This window comes from Lissotriton helveticus, chromosome 5_2 (genome assembly GCF_964261635.1).
Source record: "Lissotriton helveticus chromosome 5_2, aLisHel1.1, whole genome shotgun sequence".
Classification (NCBI taxonomy): Eukaryota; Metazoa; Chordata; class Amphibia; order Caudata; family Salamandridae; genus Lissotriton; species Lissotriton helveticus.
The window spans coordinates 3,782,716-3,798,306 of record NC_136066.1 but is presented as its reverse complement, the minus strand read 5'-3'; the positions used below and the strand labels follow the sequence as shown (position 1 = coordinate 3,798,306).

Below are 15,591 nucleotides of genomic sequence, written 5' to 3'. Positions count from 1 at the left end.
CACTGATTTTCATATTTGTTGCACCTTTTGGCCACTTGGTGGAGCCAAAGCAGTAAAATGGCCCCCCGATTGAAGTTCACATGGCAGCAGCAGTGGGGTTATGTGCGGGAGAGGAGGTAACAGATGTGTGATAATGGTAGGACGGAACTGTTGTCTGGGGCTGGCTTGATGGGGGTTATAAATGGGCAGAGTAGTGGGAAGGGCACAGCGGGGATTAAAGTGCCATTCATAGGCGTTGGATGGGTACTTAGGTCCTAACAAGCTGCAATACGTTAGATATAAGGGGAGAGCAGAGGATAAGGAAAATTAAAAGCGGTGAAATGCCAGTGGATAGCTAGGGCGGGGGAGGGTAGGGACGTCCAGGCACTAATATGGATATGGGATGGGGGGGTAATGGTCGGTACTTAATACGGCAGGGGGGGGGAGGCCTGGGCAGATAGGTTAATGTGCTCAGGCGATCACAAACGAGGTCTTTGCCCTGATGGTCAAGCACTGAGTGGTGGGGGAGAGCTTCAGTTTGGAGTTGAGTTACTATTTCGGATTCTGATTGATGGGCTGACAGAGCGGGTGCGAATGAGAGCAGTGAGAGGGGATGCAGGAGGCCCGTTTTAGGAGTTGTGCACATCGTAATTGGGCGCAGGAGCACAAGGTTGTTACGCAAGGCAATAGTAGTAAATGAGGGAGGCGAGGGGGGCCGGGGCTCGGACCTGCTGACTCAGGAGCAGGGGAGTTAAGTTTGAATCTCGACGTAGCTCAACATCCTGTGAGCCTTGGGGGATGATATATCTCCCAGAATACCGCAAAGGAGGCATTTGTCATGGGGTGACGCAACAGGGGCAGCAAAACACTTCAATTTCAGAGGCGTGTTGGAGGGAGACAAAGCGTGTAAGTGGGGGTGGCGAGAAGGGAGGGACATAGGGGGCTCTTATTTCGCCAGGTTAAGACAGGGCAGATAGGGGTCTAATTACTAAGTTAATGCGGGGAACCAGGCTGCCCAGGAGGAGGTTTTTATAAGGTAAGAAGAATGGAGTCTGGCCGGTTCGGATCCATTACACCTACAATGAGCCAGGGCTATTGGCTTAGTCAAATGGTTGTCAGTAGCAAAAGATAAATAAGCAGCAACCACGGCTTTGTTGTATGTAATATTGAAAATGCTTCCATGCTGTATTGAGACACTGAAAGAACTAGAACGATTCCCGTTGAGTAGTGGCACTGCTGCAGAGTTAAAAAAAAAAAAAATCGCCTGATTGTGAGAGCAAAAATGGAGAGCCCAATAGAGTTGCGTCTGAGCACCTGCTTTAAGAATTGCCTGTGCCCTCTGGATGTAGCCCTCTGGCTGTGTTGTCTACTTGCCGGGCATGGGGAGGTCACGACATTGCGATGTTGAAAGCACTGAAGTGCAAATTTCCTACACTGCTCTTCACTGTGCGTTAAAACAGATTTGTAGTGCAGATTCAGTGCTTGGGTGTTTTTTCTCAGATTTCCAAAAATACTATCACTGAGAAGAAAAGATAGGCTCCTGTTTTTAAACAAAAAGGGCATGTCGTGCTGAGAAATGCGAGCATGGTCCCATTCAGAATATATCTCGAAGGAGTGGCGCAAGCCTCTCACGCTGGCCACAGCTGTGCTTGCACACCTGCTAAGGAAGGTAAAGGTGAGCATGGACCCCATAGCCTTTTTCTTTGTTACTCTACATTTTCCGGGAATTCTCTTTACACAAATATCTCCCATCGGTTTCAAACTCCGAAAGGTTAAAAATACTTTTGAGGCTGCATTTATTTTTGTTCCAGAAGAATTAGATTACATTTTTAACCACACTCCTGACAGGGGCGGATTTCTCAATTAATCGCCAAAGGCCCCCTGCATTAAAAAAAAGGCAACTTGTTTTTAGGTCGGAAGGCCGTGGCAGAACAGGGTAAGACGAAGGTAGGGAAGATACAGTGCCATCAGATGAGGAGGGAGGGGGATGGTGGGGGGGGGTTGGCGCCTCATAGCAGGCACAATGATGGGCTGGTGGGACCATAGGGCAAGGTTGTCTGTTCTCCGCCCTCGAATCGACTGCCGGGCTGGCTCCAACTCGCGTGCAGGGTGAATTCAAGGAGCCGCTGGTTTCCTTCGATAGCGGTTTCGGGCCCAGTCTTTATTCCCCAGCTTTCATACTTCTGAGACTAATTATATAAGTTGCAACTCGTTGCCAATAACCACAGGGCCTACGGTGGCGCTCAAGGGGACTTGCCTGGGGAGGGATGAAGGGGCGCACTACAGGGAGAAATGCAAGGGAGGCTGGAGGTATTTGCGCAGGTGGTGGGGGAGCGGGTGGTCACCTTCATGAAAGGGGGGGTCTCATGGCACGAGGCAGTAAGGACACAGGGGATTATGCTGGAGATGGAAGGAACAGTGGGTGGAACGCTGGTGGGCACACAGGTGGCAGAACGTGAAATAATTCGAGTGTCTGGCATGGCAGCAGCGAGAAGATTACAGATGGCTAATTGTGCCCCCTCTGTTGACATACAAGGAGCAAGGAATATTGTCTGGGTGGTGCCAGTGCTACACCGGGAGGGTGGGGGCGTAATGTTGGGCTGCATAAAAAGCTAATTTGGTCTATTGGCGGCACCGTTCTTTGGGGGTATACGTACGAGGAGAGAGGCAGTTAGGTCAGGGTCCGCGATAACGTAGATCGTTCTCCTCCCGCAATAAATCCAAGGTTGCACATAACCCCAAAAAAAAAATATGCAGCAAAAAGCAACTGTTAAACCTTGCTCTGGTTATGCATTGGCTCTACTATAAAGTTGTCTTAATGAAGCGCCAAAGTGTTAGACATTCCAAATTATATTTGATATTTTATAAAATATTTTAACTCTAAACATTTCTGCTCTAGTGTCAACCCGAATCCCTATGCGTTTTCAAAAGCAGCAGGCTGCTTATACATGTAGGACTACTGTGCTGGTTTTGTTCGACCTGCATTTGTAAGGTAAAACGCACCTCATCAATATTGTTGATGGGAAAACGAGCAGTTTCTGGACTCCTTGTTGTGGCAGAAATTGTATTATCACATTTTTCAATTCAGTTTGCTCTTGTCTGTCGTTATTCTGAATCGTCTGTTTTCCAAAGATTCACTGAAGATATATTGCATAGTGTACTACAATAAGTTCGACTTGTAAAAATATATTTGGACCTCATATACACTTTACGTACACTGTCTACATATCATGCATCAGTGAAGGAAGCAAGCAATAATAAAAGCAAAGCATTCCATAAACACCGGTAAAACACTGTTTCTGCTGTTTTTTTATGGTGCGAAAATGGGTAACCACTGAAAAGCACTGTTTTTGTAAGGTATTGAAATCACTGGAAAACACTGAAAAAATACCACCAGAATTTGCCAAAAATAGAAACTGAAAACAGGAAAGCCTAGACATATTCCTTCTACTGAGCACCTGTGATTATCATCCATACTGCAGCGCAGGGTCAAAGACCGAGCTTCAATTATAGAATTGGATACATTTAAAGGAAATACAGTGACTGGGGTGAAGACCTGAATCTGTGCTTGGCTAATTTGAAAGACATACTCTTGGAAAACACAAAGAATCTATAGGTGATGTTTGAAACACCACAGCGGTGGATAAGAGTCAGTGAAGTGATAGTTTCCTTGACTTCCTGCATTGTTTGACATAGCTTTTGGGTTTCTGTTTGGTTAGTCTTTGTTGAATTTGTGCTGCATGCACTGTTTTCATTTCATGTTTCGCTTCACAGGACGACATGGATTCCAAGACTGCATCACCGTGGAAGGTGAGGATGTCCGCATTGTCCTCCCTGTGTTGGATAGTTTTTGCCCCGTGGGGATGGAAGGGCAGCGCAGCGTTCAGGGTTCATTTACGTGTCCATATCATTTACTTTTCAGTGTAAGGGCTGGGTGAGGATGTTGCATGAAGCAGTGATTTGATATATGAAGCATCGTGGCTTGGTGGAGGAAGTGACATCAAAGTATGTAAAAGGGAGGTTCTAGCATGGGGGAGGAAATGCAAATGGAACAAGGGCTTGAGGCAGATGACCTGTGACCTGTTCCTCGTTTTTATTACCTGTGTGATGATCAGCGTACCTGCTCTTGCTCACGAAGCAGGTGGTTACTTGCTGCTGGCGTACCTGAAGTGTCTGAGCTGTGTGGTGAAAGAGTGTCTGAGCCCTTCTGTTTGTTTCTGGTATATACCTTTGGGAGCCCTCTTGATGGCTTGTTTCTGGTATATACCTTTGGGAGCCCTCTTGATGGCTTGTTTCTGGTATATACCTTTGGGAGCCCTCTTGATGGCTTGTTTCTGGTATATACCTTTGGGAGCCCTCTTGATGGCTTGTTTCTGGTATATACCTTTGGGAGCCCTCTTGTAGGCTTGTTTCTGGTATATACCTCTGGGAGCCCTCTTGATGGCTTGTTTCTGGTATATACCTTTGGGAACCCTCTTGTAGGCTTGTTTCTGGTATATACCTTTGGGAGCCCTCTTGTAGGCTTGTTTCTGGTATATACCTTTGGGAGCCCTCTTGATGGCTTGTTTCTGGTATATACCTTTGGGAGCCCTCTTGATGGCTTGTTTCTGGTATATACCTTTGGGAGCCCTCTTGATGGCTTGTTTCTGGTATATACCTTTGGGAGCCCTCTTGTAGGCTTGTTTCTGGTATATACCTCTGGGAGCCCTCTTGATGGCTTGTTTCTGGTATATACCTTTGGGAACCCTCTTGTAGGCTTGTTTCTGGTATATACCTTTGGGAGCCCTCTTGTAGGCTTGTTTCTGGTATATACCTTTGGGAGCCCTCTTGTAGGCTTGTTTCTGGTATATACCTTTGGGAGCCCTCTTGTAGGCTTGTTTCTGGTATATACCTTTGGGAACCCTCTTGTAGGCTTGTTTCTGGTATATACCTTTGGGAGCCCTCTTGTAGGCTTGTTTCTGGTATATACCTTTGGGAGCCCTCTTGATGGCTTGTTTCTGGTATATACCTTTGGGAACCCTCTTGTAGGCTTGTTTCTGGTATATACCTTTGGGAGCCCTCTTGTAGGCGGTCTTCTGCTGAATTAATGCTTGACTGTCAGATTCTTTAAGCTCTGTTTATTTTTTTCCCTCTAGTCTATTAAGATGGCTGTGCACTCGGTGGCAACCTTCAATTCCATCAAGGTAAGAAGGATTTGATTAGATTCTGTGGGTCGCATGTGGCGGCCTTCTCCTGGGTGTACAACTACTGCTTGTAGTTTCTCTGTGTGGGGGGCGGGGATCTGTGGTAGGAGCTCTGCTCCTGGAGGCGCTGGGAGTCTGTTTAGTCAGCCAGGGTTTCCTGCTAGTGGGTGTTGGAGTACGGTTCTGCTTCCTGGAGCCTTGCGGATCAGCGCATTTCCCCTCCTATTCTGTTCCCAAAGGCTGAAACCAATACTGCAAACCATGACCTTTTGAGGAGGAGGCTGGCGGCAGACTTCCCACAAATAGCCCATGGACTGGGGGGGATTCTGGACATACATAAAGGGATCCAGAAGCCTTGTACATTGGAATTTGAGAATAACTTTCCATTCCCCAGGTTGACGACTCCTGGAGGATTTTTTTATAACTAAAAAGAGCAGAGCCTCAAATTCCCTGGTCACTGAAAGTTAATGGTTTGAGCCCAGAAAAGATGAAACTATACAAACTGCCAGGATCTTGGCCAAATTGGGTATTTCAGCATTGTTAAATTGAAAATGAATTATTGCACATCTTATTTAAATGCTCTATATTATGCATGCTAGTAGGGCTTTGGAATTAATTCGGAGTGTGATATTACACCCAATACGCAAGAAAGCACCCCAAAATGATCCCGGGAATTACAGAATAATTTGCCTATAAAGCAAATAAGCTAAATGGCATCTTGCTGTCTAAACTGGGGCTGGGTCTGAGGAAGAGGAACTGATCCTATACGTCAGATAGGGCTTGCCATGCTTGGTCTACATCAGTTTTGCAGCGTGAATCCTTCTGGATTCACTATGCTGTGCATTATTCCGCCATCTTGTGGTTGGGTCCGGAATTGTAGTCTGTTTTCTCTTTTTTTTTCGTGGCCCAGGTGGGCGTCGACATACCACCATTTGGTGCCCTCCGTGATGTCGATGTGCGTCCTCTGGAAGCTCCCACCTTTGGTCGCCATCTTCAGATTCTTTTTTCCGCTGTTGGGTCTGGATCATTGCGAAGAGTTCCAGAGTTTTTTGGAAGAGGAATCACAAAAATCGCAGAAAATCAACGAAAATAAAGTGTTCAGCTACACCGGACTACAGGTCTGGTAACAGGGACGACGAGGGAGAAGGTTTACGACAAAGATCTCGATGTCCTACGGAGGATGCGCTTGCAGGGGACTCCATGAGCGCAGGGATGGACAAAGCACCGTTCAAATTTTGCACCAATTCCCACCACAAATACATACAGAAGGACTAGCATCCAGTCTGCAACCTCTGCCTGCCGCTCGACCACAGAAGCTTAGCCTGCAATGCGTGCTCGGTGTTTACACCAAAGACCCTCAGAGTAAGGGAGAGCCAGAAAAGGGCGAACCACAACATGCAGGGACAGGGGCCACCTCCATCGCTCCGAGACTTGGGCCTTTCCAGTGGAGAGGAGGACCACATCGCCAAAGGACTGGAGGACTGCACGGTCGTCAAGGTCCATAAGAAGTCATTGAAGAAGGTAAGGGAGTCGTCAACCCCTAAACACTCGAGCGACACCCGAAAGGGTAAAGCTAAAGTCCAGAGCAACACTCGTAGAAGTGAAGCTAAGTCCTCAAAGGGAGCATTGCTGCCGAAACACTTGACGAAGGCAACAGCTACCAAGGACAGTCAGCCGAGCCGATCCTTCGAAATGAACTCCCAATCGGTGAAAGGCCTCAAAAAACCAAGATCATCAAAGGTTGCCCTCGAAAAGGACACCTCGGTGCCGACAAAGGAAGGGCCGACATCGTCGTCAACAGCCCCGAAGAGAGGTGCTCCAACCCTCGACACTGAACATGCCGCCGAGATGGAGAGGAAGAAGAGAAGGCTTGAGGCCGAAATGGCGAGCATCCTGCAGCGGAAAAAGAACTTCGAAGAGAAGATGAGCCAATAAACCATCCCGCCGAAACCCGCGCTCTAAGTCGAAAGAGACGACGAGGACGCTGAACCGCCGAAAACGCTCGAACGTGTCTAGGAACAGGGGGACGAAGATTATTTTTTCGAGGGAGAAGGCGACGAAGAGCTGCAATCCTACCAGGACTCGACGTCCTCGGAGGCACAAGACTGAGAATGGCAAGATCTAGATGCCGTATCGCCGGAAGACGGGGTAGACACTTACCCTTCGAAGCCCTCGCTGCCAGACGACATAGGGATCTACAACATGGTTGTTCAAAAGGCTTCACAGACGTATGGAGTGAAAATGAAAGAGGAAAAGCCCATGGCATGTTTTATCCTGGAGACTCTACTGCCTCAACAAACTAGGAGCCAATTCCTGCCCATGCTCACTAGTGCGCTGGATCAAGGAAGAGAGGCATTTAAGGAACCAGCAGCATTCAAGGCTGTGACTCCTAGAACGGAGAAGATGTATAAACATTCTTCAAAGGACCCTACATACATCCAAGGGTCAGTACCAGCTGACTCCATAATTGCAGCAACAGCTAGGTAAAGGGCCAATTTGCCCACTAATGCTGGACCACCTCCAGACAGGGAAAGTAGGAGGATGGACCTCACAGGGAGAAAGGTGGAAAGAAATGCGGCAATCCATTGGCGTATCGCAAACTCCCAACGCCCTGATAAACAGGCACGCATACCAGCACTGGGATGAAGTGGGGCAGCTCCTAAATCATCTACCAGACCAGTACCAACACAGAGCAGCTCACCTGGTAGAAGAAGGGAAAAGCATGGCGAGCACATGCTTAAAATCAGCATTGGATGCTGCAGAAACATCAAGCAGACTAATGATCGGGATGACTAAGAGGAGACACGCATGGCTCAGAATTTCGGGATTCAAGCCAGAGGTGCAAAGCAACATCTTGAATACACCGTTTAACGAAGAACAACTGTTCGGCACACCAGTCGACAACAAGTTGACGCAGCTCAAAAAGGACAATGAGACAGCAAGGTCCATGGGAGCACACCCACGAGAAGGCCATGTGGTAGAGGAGGCAATGTGCCTACCACATCGCACTAAACGTTCCAGCAGAGCTACCAGGGGAACAAGCAAGGCCAGCAGCAGCAGAACTGGGAGTACCAGTCCTTTCGAGGGAATGGAAACGGACGAGGAAAAACACGAAGAGGAGGCCAACAGCCCTCATCCATTTAGACATAAAGGAAAGAAGCAGCACACGAGTTAAATGACAAACAGTACTCCGGAGGAAGAATAAAGGACTTCATCCAGAAATGGAGGAAGGTCACGTCGGACAAATGGAAACTAAACATCATACGACACGGATGCTGTATAGTTAGAAAACAACTTCCGAACAGAAAACCAAGAAGCAAAGCACACTCAGTAAAGGAGCTCTCGCGACTAGATGCGCAAGAACTGCTCAGCAAGAAGGCAATCGAAAAGGGTCCGCGCAACCAGAGGAACAAAGGGGTCTAACTCAACTTACTTCCTGGTGTCAAAGGTGGATGAAACACTAAGATCGATCCTAGATCTAAGGTTCTTGAACAAATTCATAAGGACTCCGATTCAAAATGACTTCCCTACAAGAGGTAATACCACAAATACAAAAGGGGGATTACATGGCAACTTTAGATTTAAAGGACATGTACTTAGACATCCCCATCAACCACAGGTACAAACACCTACTAAGGTTTGTGATCAGCCAAAGTCACTACCAGTTCACAGTACTGGCATTTGGACTCAAATACGCACAAAGGGTGTTTACAAAATGCAGCACATCTACGAAGGCAAGGAATACACGTATATCCCTACCTCAATGACTGGCTCGTAAAAGCAAGTTTATACAGCCAATGCAAGCAACACATCCAGCAGGTCATACTAACACAACTGTGTTTATCAATCCATTGCGAAAAATCGTCAACATAACCGGAGCAAATCAAGATATTCTTAGGGGCAGAGATCAACACCATTCAGGTCAAAGTATTCCCCTGCAGGAAGAGAACATTGACGATACTGAAGTAGACCAGTCCTTACCGCAAGGGGCAAGTTCTGACCGTGAGGACGGTGAGCATGCTGATGGGCATGATGGCGTCTTGCATTCACCTGGTCCACAATATTCGACTACACACAAGGCCATTCCAGGAATGGATACAGCAGCAATGGTCAGGTCACAGGCAACTGGGAGTTCGGAAGGTCTAGTGGTTATCACACACGCAGTGCATCAGAAAATAGCATGGTGGAACAAGGAAAATATATCACAGGGGAAACCACACAACCAACTCCAACAGTGACCATCACGACGGCCGCCCACCAGCTGGGGTGGGGTGCGCACATGAACAAGCCAAAGGCGAGGGGGCTATGGTCGCAGCAGGATTCAGTCAAGCACATCAATTACCTGGAGCTAAAGTCAATGTTCCTAGCCTTAAAAGCCTTTCAGAAGGACCTGTACGGAAACAGGGTGTTGATCCAAACAGACAACACCACAACCATGTTCTACATCAACAAACAAGGAGGAACACAATCAGTAGCATTATCAGGGCTAGCACAGGAAATATGGACATGGGCCATTCCACTTAAGATTGTCCTTCCCTGGAAGATGTATTGCTAGTAGGTCTATGTGGAAGCAGACAGACTCCGCAGGCAGACGTCTGCATCCCACGAATGGGAGATCAACCAACAGGAAATACAGAAAGTATTCCGGAAGTGGGGTACACCACAAATAGACCTATTTGCAACACACCAAAATGCCAATACTTTGCATCCAGACAACCAGACTATCGGTCACAAGGAAATGCGCTATGGAGAAGTTGGCCAAAGACATTTGCATACGCTTTTCCCCCGATAACGCTGATACACGGGGTACTCAGCAAATGCAGGATCAGCAACATGACGCTAATACTGATAGCGCCTCAGTGACAATAGTAGAGATGGCGCAGGCACCAGCACAGATTCCCAAAACGAAGGGACCTTTTAACAATGCTGAACAGAAGGGTGCTACGTTCCGTGCCAGAGAGCCTCCGTCTAGCGGCTTGGCTCCTGAGGACCTAGAGTTTGCACACCTCAAGCTACCTGCGAGCACAATGACAGTGCTCGGGGAAGCAAGAAGACCTACCACAAGAAAATGTTACGTAGCTAAATGGAAAAGATTCTCCGAATGGTGCATTAGGGAGGAACTGCAAAGGAAAATTACAAGGGAGCCAACAGTACTCGAACACTAGTGTACTTCTAAGAAGGCATGCCTGGCTCCGTATATCTGGGTTAAAATCTGAGGTTCAAATCTCTATTTTAAATACCCCATTCAATAAAGAACATCTATTTGGCCCAGTAGTAGATTCTTCACTTGAAAACAGGAAGAACGATACTGAGGTAGCCAAATCTATGGGAGCCCTTCAGTCCACACAGGGTTGTGCTTCCTTTCGATGCTCCTTTTACCGAGGAGGTTTCAAGAATACCTCATCAGAAGCCACCTCCACCTATATGGCACTAACCAACCCTCTCCATCTAGGGGTTATTTCAGGGGAGGTTACAGGGGTAACAACGGTAAAGGCAGGGGTTCAAACACACACACCTCCCCGCCAACAGAAAGCAGTGACTTACCGTCACTTCCCACCGACCACTTCCCACCTGTCTGGGGAGACTTTCAGATTTTCTAACAATCTGACAATCAATAACAGACAATTGGGTACTCCAAATTATCCGTTCTGGTTACTGCCTGGAATTTATCAACACACCTCCAAATATTCCACCAAGGACACACAAACTCACCAGATCTACACCGCCTCAAACAAGAGGTTCAGTCTTTACTTCTAAAAGGGACTATAGAGCTTGTGCCGCCCCAACATCACGGGTCGGAGTATACTCCTTTTTTCCTAATTCCCCAAAAAGATGATTCTCTCAGACCAATTTTAGATCTCAGAGAACTCAACCGGTACATTCAGTCAGACCATTTCCACATGGTGACACTTTTACATGTACTTCCTCTACTACAGAAAAGCGACTTTCTAACTACTCTAGATCTAAAAGATGCCTATTTTCATGTATCAGTTCACCCTGCTCATTAAAAATTCCTCTGGTTTGTGGTAGCGGCCCAAACACGATCAGTTCTGGGTACTCCCATTTGGTGCCACCACCACCCCCAGAGTGTTCACATAGTGTCTGTCCGTAGTAGGGGCTCACCTAAGGAGACAAAGCAATCGTGTCTTCTCGTACTTGGACTACTGGCTCATCAAAGCCAATACGTACCAGCAATGTCTGCAGCACACTTTCAGGACAATTCAGTTACTGCATCAACTAGGGTTCACAATCAATGTGGCAAAGTCACATCTCCAACCAGCAAACACAAAGGACTACCTAGGAGCCACAATAGATACTCAAAATACTCTTGCTTTTCCCAGCTCAGCCAGAATTCGAAATATTCAGGCTTTAGTTCTCCGCTTTCAATCCAACCATTGGATTCCAGCTCGAACTTACATGCAGCTACGGGGAATGATGTCATCCTGTATCATGGTCGTTCCCCATAGCAGACTGCTCATGCGTCCACTTCAAGAATGCTTAGCGAGTCAGTGGAACCAATCACAAGCTCTATTAACTGATCTAGTGTTGGTAATCAGCCGTACTCCTCGCTCTCTGCAGTGGTGGAACCCCCCACCATTTTTGGGCAGACTACTGACGCACTTTGACTTGATGTGCCCTGGGTTCCTGCCAAACAGATTCCCAGGACCTGTGTTCTTTCCCCAAAACTAACCCAATTGGAATCTCTGGCCACGTGTCAGCCCCTGGTAAATGGTACCACAGGTACCCAGGGCACTGTGGCCAGGGAAGACCTCAAAGGGCTGCAGGACGTATTGGGCCACCCTTAGAGGTCCTGTACTCTGATACTCACACACTGCCATTGCAAGCTGCGTGTTTTGGTGCAGAACAAAGGGAAGAGTCGACATGGCACACATCCCTGTGAACCAACCCACTGCCTTGGCATAGGTCAGTCACCCCTCTAGCTGGGTGCACTTTACCAGTGGTGAGGGTACAGGTGCGTGAGCCCTGTACCCCTACAGTGTACAAGTCCATTCTTCGACATTGTAGGTGCAGTGCTGCCATTAAGAGTCTATGGTGCTGGGAGTTTGCCATTATGGGCTCCACAGCACCATAATGGCTACACTGAAAACTGGGAAGATTGGTATTAAACTTCTCAGCACATGTAACCCACACTGATGCCAGTGTGAGATTTAATGAAAAATGCACACAGAGGGCATCTTAAAGATGCCCCCTGAAAACTAACCTCCCACTCATGTCCAGGCTGAGTGGCTGCTTTCAGCTGCCACCACCAGACATGTTTCTGGACCCCTGTGTCGAGAGACTGCTGTTCTCTGGGGCCTGAAACAATGCCCATCCTGGTACCAGGTGGCAAGCCTCCTCCCCCAGGATGGGCAGGGTCCATGAAGGGGAAGCTTCAAAGGCTTGCCGCCTTTGTGAGCTTCCCCAGGCCACTTGCTGCTTTCCCCAACTGGTCCCCACTGGCTCTGACCCCCACTTGGAGCGGGAGAACCGGCGGAAAAAACAAGTGAGGAAGAGAGGTGTGCCCACCTCTGCCAACACCACCCCTCTGGTGGGGGAGGCGAGATGAAGCATAATTCTCAGTCCATGCCATCTTGCAGATGGGGGGACTGTAGGAAGGTAGATCCCTGACTATGGTTGCCCCCAACTTTTTGCCTGGTGTTTTGCTGGTTTTCTGACTTAGTTGACCTGGGGCCCTGCTATTCAGGACCCCAGGCCCACTGCTCTCTCTGTTAAAATGGATTCCATGTACCCTAGGTACATATCTAATTGGATACTGAGTCACCTTATCAGCCCCTGTACAGTGTACCTTAGGTATCCAGGGCATAGGTGCACACAGGGCGTACCAGGGGCTGCAGCATGTATTATGCCACCCCTGGCTGGCCATCCAAAACTGACACAACTGGCTGCTTGACAGCTGGGGCAAGGTGGTGTAATCACCCTTTGCTTTAGATATAGTATTCCTATATCTAACCCTAAAATGGACACATATATTCCTATCAGTCACTCCTATGGCAGGCCTTATCAATCCCGAAAGCAGAGTGCTTGGAATAATGTGAAATGGTGCTCTGGCATGAGCTGAGCCCGTTTGCAGCTTGCGTAACCAAGTCCTAATAGCTGTTCCATGATAACGCTATACCATATACTCTTAAGTACATTATGTACCTCGCGGTCATATGCTAACTTTGGTATAACATTATCAAAACATGTCGAGTAAGGTGTCGTACGAATTGGAATACTAACCCCTCGCCAATTCTGGCGACGGGGTTAGCATTCCACCCTTCTAGAGGGACACGACATGTATGTAACCTGTAACCCCGGTTAAAGTCAGACATAGCCTCAGCTCCACAAAATGGATGCTGCCACCGAGACACAAGTCTGCCCTCCTGCTGCTGGGAGTCCTTCCAGCGCAGGGGGCAAGGACAAAGGGTTTCCTGTCAGGGGCGGTGCCAGCACCGTCCCAGACAGGATTTGGTGTATCCCAGGTAGGCAGGGCTTTAGAGGAAGGTGACTGCAAGTGGCACCCCGGTGCTCACTGTGCATATGCCGGCTCAAACCAGTTCCAGAGGCACACCAGCCCCTGAGCTGGGGAGAGACCGGACAAAGGAGAGGGGTGTAACCACCCCCCTCCTAGTCCCACCCATAGGGCAGGACTTAGTCGCGTGCCAGCCCCCTTTTGCAGGATAAAGGTAGGAGCAGGCCCCCTTCCAAACTAGATCATCTTTGAATCCTGAAACTACTTTCCACGAAAGGAACTCAAGACTTCTTCTTAAGATTTCTCCCTTGTGACTAAGGAGTAGTCACCCTGCACCCGCAGGCACCATCCAAGCATCGCGGTCTGCTGTAAGTCTCTCCTCCGGATCAAGACTGCCCAGCTCGACGAGAACCGGCTTCCCTGGCACCTCTGACCTCTACCTGCATCATCAGCCCAGCTGAGATTCGTGGGTGTGACGAGACCTCGAGGGACCGGCCATCTTCAGGACTGCACGACGCTTGCCCAGCACGACCGCCGAGGGATCCTCGAGTGAGTGCTTTGGGGTTCGAGAAGCCCTAACCCTGCGCAGCTCCAGCACCGAAGTCCAGCCCCCCAGCATCCACGAGATCTGCGTGGGGCCCTTCTGCTCTTTGCTGCTCACCGCGTTTTCCGGCTACTTGCCTGCTGGCTTGTGACCCTCTTGACGACGCACCACGACGACAACACCGCTGGTTTGGTTGCTCCAGACTGGCCCTTGCTCCCCTCCAACAGAGGAGCACCCCGGACCCTCCTGGTCCACTCCAGACGCCATTTTGAGTCCACCGCGTGGGCTTTCGTTTGCCAAGAGTTGTTGCCCCAATCCTGGGTCCAGCGACGTCAACAGCAGATACCTCCGTGGGACAGCTCGCACCTCCATCCTGGTCGCCGACAACGCCTCCTGGTCCGAGAGACTGCAGAGCCCAGCGTCGCCCACTCACCTGGTCAAGGTGACTTCGCCCGGTGCCATCCTGGTGCCCACCTAATCACTGGCTAGTGATTCAGGACTTGGTCCCCTCTGCTTACAGGTATCCATCTTCATCGATCCAGGCTTGGATCACATCGAACTCCATCACTGGTCGCCTGCCAGCAACTTCTTCTTTCAGGCTCCATAGACTGCAACGAGGATCCCCGACGTCTTTTCAGACCTATGCAGCCGCAGCCCCTGGGCTAGGTAACCTGAGCATTTCGGTGCTCCAGCATAGCTTAACTATCTAAGTGTCCAGATCCTTTTTCGTTTCAGCTCTATCTAAACACGCTGGAACCAGTATCTAGAACTCTGTTAATACTCGGCACCGATCTGTACTACATGCTTAACCCCTTTGCCTACTTGTATGAGTTGTCTCATCACTCACATGATTGGCGTTGCAGTCATCTATTTGTACTGTTTGATGTATTGATTTATCTGTCTGACTATGCTCCCTTATGTACCCCTCTATGTAACCTATTGTAACCTATTTGTACTATTTGATCTATTGATTTATTTGATCTGATTTATCTGTCTGACTATGCCCCCTCATGTACCCCTCTATGTAAAGCGCTCTGATATCTGCAAAGATCTTGTCCGCGCTATATAAAACTTTTAAAATAAAAATAAATAAATCTAGTCGGATTCGTCCGATAACACTAACTTTACGAAATCTAGCATCCATAGACTTTGTTCCGCATCCCGCGTGAGAGTGCACACTCTGCACCCGATCTCCCTAGGTCTCCTGCTCGTAATCTAAAGGTTCAGTAGTACAGTCCTAGCGATCCCAAAGCCTCTGAGATTAGTTACTTACCTGCTAGTATTTCGCATTCCACTTTTGTAGTATATGGTTTTCCGTGCCCCTCGGGCATTTGTGTAAATTGTGCGACTTTCAGTATTTCTTTAAGAGTTTTGTATTGTGCTTAGCACCCTGTCCTCATAAAGAGTCCAGG

At 48.5% G+C, this 15,591-nt stretch overlaps 1 protein-coding gene across 4 annotated transcripts in view; it reads left to right on the top strand.

Annotated features, from left to right (window-relative positions):
- Nucleotides 1–15,591, top strand: part of SPTAN1 (spectrin alpha, non-erythrocytic 1) — a 342,467-nt gene that overhangs the window by 154,995 nt on the left and 171,881 nt on the right. For all 4 annotated transcript variants that reach the window (XM_078646605.1, XM_078646604.1, XM_078646602.1 and 1 more), the window contains 2 exons: nt 3,754–3,789; nt 5,115–5,162. In XM_078646605.1, coding sequence (XP_078502731.1) covers nt 3,754–3,789; nt 5,115–5,162 — 84 coding nt within the window. The remainder of the gene's footprint in view (nt 1–3,753; nt 3,790–5,114; nt 5,163–15,591) is intronic.